The 8686-nt window shown below is 66.2% G+C and overlaps 2 protein-coding genes across 2 annotated transcripts; both read right to left on the bottom strand.

Moving 5' to 3' along the window:
• Window positions 1-3603: 3603 nt before the first annotated feature.
• EMIHUDRAFT_200654 (hypothetical protein) lies at window positions 3604-4485 on the bottom strand (the record flags this gene model as incomplete). The annotated part of the gene is made up of 1 exon (XM_005790526.1): window positions 3604-4485. One exon carries the CDS (start codon window positions 4483-4485, stop codon window positions 3604-3606), a length of 882 nt encoding a protein of 293 aa, XP_005790583.1.
• Window positions 4486-5601: 1116 nt separating this feature from the next.
• EMIHUDRAFT_449017 (hypothetical protein) lies at window positions 5602-8339 on the bottom strand (the record flags this gene model as incomplete). Its single annotated transcript, XM_005790525.1, has 9 exons — window positions 8249-8339; window positions 7943-8086; window positions 7661-7836; window positions 7434-7586; window positions 7204-7310; window positions 6926-7004; window positions 6327-6527; window positions 5848-6133; window positions 5602-5651 (listed from the first exon to the last, which is right to left on the bottom strand). Exons 1-9 carry the CDS (start codon window positions 8289-8291, stop codon window positions 5602-5604), a joined length of 1239 nt encoding a protein of 412 aa, XP_005790582.1. The 5' UTR covers window positions 8292-8339.
• Window positions 8340-8686: the final 347 nt, after the last annotated feature.

The following is an 8686-nucleotide window of genomic DNA, read 5'->3' as shown; positions in this document are numbered from 1 at the left end:
GAGGCTGGCTACTGCACGCACTTTTGCGGCACGAGGGGCAGCTGCTGCAAGGACGGCGTGCCGGCGGACGGCTGCCCCGAGAAAGGCGCCATGTGCGGCGATCGCATGTTTTGCTGTACCAAGAGCGCGACAGGACGGTCTTGGTCGGCGAGGAGTACTCTGGCGGCGAGCGAAGCGCAGAGTGAGAAAGAGCTGCACGAGGCGATCGAGGCAGCCCTGGCGGCGAGAGATCTGGCGGCAAAGTCGGCCGCCGTTGCCGAGGCAGCAAGGGACGGGGCGGCAGATGCAGCAGTCAGAGCGGAAGAGGCTGCCGCGGCGGCTGCCATCGCGTCGCTTTCGCCCACTCCCCAGTGCTGCCGGAGGAACAGCAGCAGCAGCAGCGGCGGCGGCAGCGGCAGCGACAGCGGCAGCAGCAGCACCAGCAGCACCAGCAGCACCAGCAGCACCATGCGCAGCAGCACCACCACCACCACCACCTCCAGCACCAGCCGCGCGGCCGACGCTGCAGGCAGCAGCCCGCCCGCCGGAGAGCAAGGCGCCGCTGCCGCCTGGAGCGCGCGCGACATGACAGTGCCTGATCCTGAACTTGCGCAGTGGGCAGCGACGGCGGATAAAGTGCTCGACATACAACAAGCACCCCGGGCCCCTACCATCTCCCCCGAAGGCGGAACCCTCGAGGACAGCGTAAAGCAGGTCTTCAGCCGGGAGTTTTGGCTCGACGAGTACCCTGCAGGCTACGACCCTTCCGTCTTCAAGCGGCTCGGCGAGGAGAACGCCACCTGCGTGCTCCTCCCTCCCGAGCCAAACACCACGACGAGCAAGCTCCTCGCGCGCGTGGCCGGGAGAGAGGGCGCCCTCTGGGGCAACGGTAGCCACTGCAGAGCGTGCGGCTATTGGGGCCTTGGCTTCGAGAGCCCGATCACGACCAGCGGCCTGCCGTGCCGCACCGTCTACGCCTTGGTGACGGCTGGCCTACTCAGCCTCCTGCTAGGTGGATTGGCCCTCTCCGGGCGCTCGCGCACCTCGACCCGCGGCGTAGGCAAGGGCGGTGGCTACAAACGAGCCGGCGCCCTCGAGGACCAGGCGGCCAAGGAGGGTGTCAAGCCCAGCATGGACGTCCCGCCCAGCGAGGACCTCGAGAGGGGAGTCCCCGCCGATGAGCCGCTCTGGTTCGAGCAGTGGGTGGGTGAGAACGGTGCGGCGCCGGTCGTCAAGCCCGTCTCGCGGATGGGGAGCGACGCGAAGCCCGTCACGCGGCTAGGGAAGGTCCCGACGCCGCCCATCGGCACGGGCAAGGCTCCTCAAACCTCCGTCGTCGCGGGACCCTCTGTGTCCCGCTCCTCTACTGCGCACGCAGCGAGCAGCATGGGTAGCGCACTCCACCGCGGTGGATCGCGTGCTGCGCTGCCGGGCTGTGGCCAAGGCGGGGGTCCATCGGCCGGGCTCGAGCCACTGCCTGCAGAGCTAGCAGACCAGGGCAGCAGTATGGCCGGACGCGCCTCTGGTGCCACCGCGTGCAGCATGAGCGACGCGCTCTCCAACGCATGCGTGAGCGGGCAGAATGACTGCACGAGCAGTGCCACTACTTGCGAAATTGTGTCGCTCGGAGCCAACATGAGCGATGCGATTGGAGTCGGCTCGAAGCCGTCCCAGCCCGCAGGAGCGTGCACCCAGGCGCTGTTTGCGGCGGAGGCACGGCGGGGCTCGGCCGCCGCGTCCTCGTCGGCACACGGCGCCTCCGCCTCCTCGTCCTCAGCTGCCTATAGCTCGTTCGACCACTCAGCTTCTTGTCACGAACTTAATCTCCACGTGGGCGCGTCATCTGGCACAGCTGAAGCGGACGCCGTGCTCGCTGTCAGCGCCACCGCCGGCACAGAGTCGCAGTCGGCGGCGCTCGTGGATGGGCTGTACGGTGGCGAGAGTGGATTTGTGGCCGCGATGTTGGCACACGAGCGGCCAAGCCACGTCGCTCTCCCCGCCGAATCGGGGATGAACTTTGGGACGGGCTGCGTCGACAGCGTCATCACAGAGGCTGCGGGAGACGCTCGGGAGGCGCCGAGCGAGGCGGAGCGGGCGGTAGAGGTGCGCGGCGCTGCCAAGGAGATAAGCTGCCTCCTAAAGAAGGCGAGCTGGGGCGACGCTGAGGTGGTGCAGGTTATGGACCGGGTCGTGGCGAGGGTGTGGTCAACTTACGGCGCGGCAGGGGTCGAGGAGGTGATGCGGCAGAGGGTCGAGTCGGAAGCCAAGAGCGGCAGGATTGTCGGGTTCCCGTTGGTGCATACGGCGGCGGGCGCAGGGAGGACCGTGGCGATCGAGAGACTGGCGCAACTTGGGGCGTCGGTCGATCACACCAACAGCAGCGACGGTGGCACCCCGTTGGTGATTGCGAGCAGGAAGGGCCACGCGACGACGGTGAAGACCCTCGCCTCGCTTGGCGCCAACCTGAACCTGCAGACGGTGGACGGGTGCACCGCCATGTACATCGCGTGCCAGTACAACAAGCCGCACGCCGTCTGGGCTCTCGTCTCGGCGGGGGCGGACTCCAACTTGTCTCGCCCGGAGGGCGCCTTCCCGGCGTACGTGGCTGCGCAGAACGGCCACGAGGAGTGCCTCCGCATCCTTGCCTCCAGCGGTGCCATCCTCACGCCGCGCACCAACCGCGCCGGGATTCTCTGGTCGCCACGCGACGCCGCGGCTTACCAGGGCCACTACAACATCGTTCGAGTGATCGACTCGCACCTTAACCCCTCCTCCTTGGCCCCGGCACCTCCGTTCCCCCAGGTTGCACCAAGGGATTCTGCCAGCGAGGCGATGTCCTCGTCGATCTCTTGCCATGTCGCGGCGCCATCCACCGAGGCCGCCTCAGCTGCCGCGGATGACCAAGAGGAAGAAAAGCGCAAGGCGTACTTTGAGTGGGCAATATCGACGAGGAACGTGGATGAGGCGCGCGCCGTTGCGTTGACGAGTGAGGACTACACTCGCATCGACGAGCTCAAAGCGAGGCAGGCTACAGCCGTGGGGACCTCTCGAGGAGCATCAGAGGCGTCGGCTTCCGAAGCCGCCGCCGCAGAGGAGGAGGAGGAGGAGAGGCGCAAGGCCTACTTTGAGTGGGCCATCTCGACGAGGAACGTTGGCGAGGCGCGCGCCGTCGCCTTGATGGGTGAGGACTATGCTCGCATCGAGGAGCTGGAGGCGCAATTGGTTTTGCCCGGCGGCGACAGCTGCTGCTGCCCCGGCGGCGACAAGCCCAACTCATCTACGAACGAGAATCAGAGCCAGCCCACTGCGCGGGAGCGAAGAGGCACGCGCGCACTCCGGCGCCTGAGTTTGCCCCGCGCCTCGCGCAGAGGACGCACGGACATGCGCTGAGGGGGGGAGGCTGACCCTGCTCTCACGGACGCACATGACCTGCTCTTCGACGATATGTGGAGCGATTGTCGGATGACCCACACACCGCGCACACCGGCGCGTCCACCCTGCGCACACGCAAAGTACCACATGATCCAGCATCCACGCGCCCCCTCTTATTTGTGTGTTGCTCCAGGCGCTCGGGCTCGACATGAAACGCGGTATATGTTTTGCCCCTTGCGCCTTGGCATAACTCTATTTTAACACGTAAAAAATCGGTCCGGTGCTGCCGCAGCCGGGGCACGCGCGGTTGTCAGGCGTGCACAGTGCCGAGAGCTCGAAGCCGTCGACGCCGGCCGCCCTTGCCGCCGCCGCGACAGCCGCTTTGTCCGCCGCATCGAGCGCGCCGGATCGTGAGCGCGTGTACAGCACCGCACCCGAGTACCCGCAGTCGGCATCGTTGCAGCCGCAGTAGTAGACCAAAATGTAGGTCTCGGGCCGGTGCGCGATCACATACCAGTCGTCAGCATAGTGCAGCTGGGCGGGCGGATTCCCATGGTTGGCAAGGTGGCCGGTGGCGTTTGACTGGGCAAAGGACTGGTTAACCTCACGGCGCACGTACTCGCAGCGCTGCGGGAACGAGCAGTGCAGGTCACGCTTGACCGAGTAGCGGAGGGCGCCGTGCAGCCGCTTGGGCTCGCCCGCCGCGCCGAGTGAGAAGGTGTGGCGCTGGCAGTCGAAGCAGTCAAAGATGGGGTTGAGACCGCGCGTGACCCACCAGTCGCCCTCGAACGCCGCAAGCTCGAGCGCAGGCAGCGTGTTGCGCGGCACGGCGCAGCGCTGGCGCCGCTGTGGCACACAGTGATGGTCCGAGATGGTGCAAATTGAAAAGGCGTCGATGGCCGGTGAGCCGCGAAGCGGCGTGTGCAGATCGGCGCACCGCTGGTTGCACGCCAGAGCCTCGGTGCCCAGCCCGCAGCCGGCGTTGCAAAGGCTCCAGCCTCTGCAAGCCGTGTCGGCGAGGCAGCGGGCCAGCTGCGCCCCGCAGTGCTCGACGACACACGCGCTCTGCGAAGCGGCGCGCGGGAGCTGCGAGGCGAGGAGCAGGAGCGAGAGGGGCGGGACGGGAGAGGGCATGCCCACACAAGCGTCCCCAGCGGGAACACGAGCAGAATACAACGATCGGCCGCCAGGATTCGAGGGTTTTAGGGGGTAGGGTATAGTGCCCAGGGCCCTTGCACCACGACCATACCCCCCCAACCCCCACCCCACAGCACACGCGTACAGTAACCGTGCTCCTGGAACTGTGACGTCACTTCTTATGGATGCGGCACTAGGGACGCCCAATGTTTTCGTAAACGTAGAAGCCACTCTCTCGCTTGTAGAAGCCACGACTGCGTAGTCGTGCCCCCCCCCCCCCCCCCCCAGCACGCCATAGAGCCGGTGTGTACCGCGCACCGCACACACTGCCAGGGGCGCCGGCCGCAGGCGCCCCAAGCGGCGCGGAGCGCCGCCGCAGGCGGCGGACAGCAGGTGCGCGAAATTAAACGCCATTTTCGGTTCCGCGGTTTTGCCACTTGACACACACACCACGGACCACGCACACACTCGAACACACGACACACATACACACACACACACACACACACACACACACACACACACACACACACGCACGCACACACACACACACACACACACACACCTCCGCACGTCGCACGAGTTACAACTGGCGGAGCCGGGGGGCTAAAAACGTAAAAGGAATTTCTGGTGAAGAAAGAAAAAAATGCTCGAAAAAATCGGCGCCTGCGGCGGGCTGTGGGGGGGGGGTGAGGCCCGGGGGTCGAAAATGAAAGTTCCGCCAGGTGCGCGACCTGATCTTAGAATCACTCCCCAGAGTACTTGAGTTGTCAAGTTGTCGAGGTTTTGCTTCCGACTAGATAGTGTGGGGAGGGGAATCCTGCGCATGGCCATGGGTTCGAACAATAATGGCATTTGGAAATAATAGCGGAATCAGCTGCTGCACTCGCGTTGCGCATCTCTGGGCGAACGCGGCGCGGCACCACGATTCGGCGAGGTGCAGGTGGAGAAGGGGACCGGGCCGCGCAGCGAGGGGGAGCCGTCGCGGGAGAAACAATCACCAAAAGGCCGATGACGCGACTGCGCGGTGGAGCCCGCTCGTGCAATGACTAGCTGGGCGGCTCCGCCCTGCTGCTTGTCGAGTCGTGTCTGCCACGCAATACGCGACTCCAGCTAATACCTACCCACAGCCCAGCTACACCCACCGTTGCTCATGCAGGGCACTGTTGGCGGAGAAGAGTGTACAAGTGGTTTCGAACGCTCTCTCTTGAGTGTGCGCCGAACCCGCGAAGTGTTGCTCAGGATGTCGTGACAAAATGCCAAATGCCAAATGCATATGGCTCGGACCTTCTTTCACACCTCGGTGATGCTGGACTTGGGCAGGATGAGGTTGAGGATGAGGGCAATGAGCGTGCCTACAGCATTGCCAGCGCGAGTCCCCCGCCGCGAGCGCAAGAGGGGTCGAGGACCCCCTCGTTGCAGAGGCGCCGATGGAGTACGGCGTCTTGAGGGCGAGGAGGACGGCCTGGCGGAGGGACTTGAGCCCCGTGTTGAACTCGCAGCTTATCACCCAGTCCGGGCCCTTGTCCAAGTCGTAGACCTCGGTGCCCGACTCGCAGACTCGCTTCAGCGGCCAGAAGCCGTAGTTCATCTTGAGCCAGCCGCCGGCAAAGGTGGCAGACCCGCCGCCCTCGAAAAAGTTGGGCTGCGATGCGGACAGAGGGGAGTGGGTCAGGGGGATTAAGGGGCGTGGAAGTGGCGAGGCGGGGGCGGCGGCTGGAATGCAGGAGATATCAGGTGTCGTGAGGACAACTCATATGTCTGAAGGGGGGGGGGGGATGGGAGCGGGGGCATGCACGTTGGGGGGGGGGGGGGGGGGCGGGCGCCTGCATGGCGACTCCGAGGGCGATGCCGAGCGAGAAGGAGAGGATGATGCGGTTGCGGCGCTTGATGCCGAGCTTGGAGAGCACGATGATGCCCGAGACCATGACGTTCGCAAAGAGGAACGTGACCATGCCGCCCACGATCGGGTACGGGATGTCGGCGAAGAAGCCGCCGACGGGGCCAATCAGACCTGCGTCGCATGCCACCAAAACAGGCTCAGGGCGGGAATGAAGGGTGTCGGATACACAGCACGCGTTTAGCTGATATAGCTGAGTACAGCGATTCCGTGCCCTCTCGAGTGCTGGAGGCGGAGTACAAAGATCTGTCTCCGCATCTAGCAAGCCCGGCCGAGGAGGACGAGCCATAACGCGGTGGCGAGGCCGGATGCGCGCGACGCGCAGCGCGTGATCGCGATGACTCCGCTGTTCTGGGAGTAGGTCGTGTTGGGAGACGTCGTGAAGAGGGCCGCGAGGAGCGAGCTGACGCCGTCCGCCAAGAGGCCGCCTGGAGGGGGGCGGGGGGCAAAGGTGGGTATGAGGGGCGTGTATGGGAAAGGGAGCTCGGGATTCTTGTCGCATGAGACGGAAGGGGGGGGGGGGGGGTAGCCTTGGACGCGCGTGTCGGCGTCGGGGCCGTACGACGGCAGCTCGGACGCGTCGAGCGTGGCGCCGATGTCGCCAACCGTCTCCGCGCTGCGGGGTGGGGACTAGGATGGGCAGAGGCATGCTTGCCTTTGGGCGGTGTGTGTGTGTGTGTGTGTGTGTGTGTGTGTGTGTGTGTGTGTGTGTGTGTGTGTGTGTGTGTGTGTGTGTGTGTGTGTGTGTGTCTCCGTAGGCGGGGCGTTGTTCGCGCGGGTCAGGGGAGGGGTGGTCCGGGGCTGGGCAGGTGCACGTCGAGACGAAGAAGGCGAGGATTAAGGGGAGGAGGTAGGACGCGTTGAAGCCGAGCGGGAAGCGCCGCACCCAAAAGAAGACGATCGGCGTCTCCTCGGCGGTGAGCTTTGGGGGGAGGGGGAGGAGCGCGGGGGGGTCAGTAGTCGCGCCTCAGTCGCCGGCCAGGGTTAGTGCGGGGCGGGAAGCAGCGATGCGCAGGTGGGGAGTGAGATGGGGCGTGAGAGGCGCCTTTGTGAACCGGAAGTTGACGTAGTCGTGCGGCTCGGGGTTCGGGTCGTCCTCGGTTGCCGGGGGCGTGACCGAGAGGCCCATCGAGATGAAGTAGGCGAGGAGGAGCGAGATGACGACGTTGGCGTTCTTCCAGAAGGGGGCGCCGAAGATCTATAGTAGCAGTGGGCAACCTTGGTTCCAAGGATCGGGCCCCTCTCCACGGCGCCCTCAAGCGCCACAAGCACCTCGATCAAGACCATGATGCAGACGACCATGAAGCCCATGCCGACGTGCTCCGGCGCGCCGGCGGCCAGGTGGTCGACGTCGCCGTTCTGGCACATCTGGGGGAGGCCTTTCCAGAGGGGGAGCTTGGAGAGGTCGTTCTCCATGCAGAAGACGCCGCCGCCCCAGTACTTGATGCCTGCGTTTGCGCGGGAGAGTGGGCGGGTGGGGCTCAACTTGGGTCTCGGCTCCCCCCCCCCCCCCTCTTGTTTCTCCCTCGCCCTCTCCCGACCTCTCTGGCCGACCTGCGCCCGTGAGGCTCGCGCCGATGCAGGTGATGGCGACGCCGCACACGATCGGCGGGAAGACCTTGCCGATCAGCCGGGGCGGGAGGAGGGCGAAGCCAATCTCGAAGAGGGCGGCGACGCACGCGGTGCCGAGGAACTCGCCTGAGGTAGAGGAGGAGAGAGGCAGGGTGTGCGGACGGGACAGGGCAAGGCGAGGGCGAGGGCGGCGAGGGCGGAGGCGGAGGTGCAGCAGCGGTGGGGTGCGGGGCGCAAGGCGAAGTGGGAAGTGGGTGGCGGGAGGTGGGAACGGGGGGTGGCGGTCGCCGTACGCGGCCACGGCCCCGCCCGGCTCGCCGACCCCGGACATGGTTGCCTCCCGGGCGATGGGGAGGAAGGCGAAGGACGGGCCCAGCACCTGTGAGGGGGGAGGGTGTTCGGGTAGGCCGCGGGCAGAGGAGAAGGTTCGGCGTTTGGGGGGGGGGGGGGGAGGGAGGGGGAAGCCGAAGGGGGAAGGGAGGGGTAAGGGAGGGGTAAGGGAGGGGTAAGGGAGGGGGAAGGGAGGGGGAAGGGAGGGGGAAGGGACGGGGAATGGAGGGGGAACGGAGGGGGAAGGGAGGGGGAAGGGACGGGGAATGCAGGGGGAAGGGAGGGGCAAGGGAGGGGGAAGGGAGGCGTAAGGGAGGGGCAAGGGAGGGGGAAGGGAGGGGGAAGCCGAAGGCGAAGTCAGGGGGAAGGCACGGGGAAGGGAGGGGGGGGGGGGGG

The sequence above is a fragment of the Emiliania huxleyi genome (assembly GCF_000372725.1).
Source record: "Emiliania huxleyi CCMP1516 chromosome Unknown EMIHUscaffold_12, whole genome shotgun sequence".
NCBI lineage: Eukaryota > Haptophyta > Isochrysidales > Noelaerhabdaceae > Emiliania > Emiliania huxleyi.
Note: the sequence above shows the minus strand (reverse complement) of the source record. Positions and strands in the feature narration are given on the sequence as shown.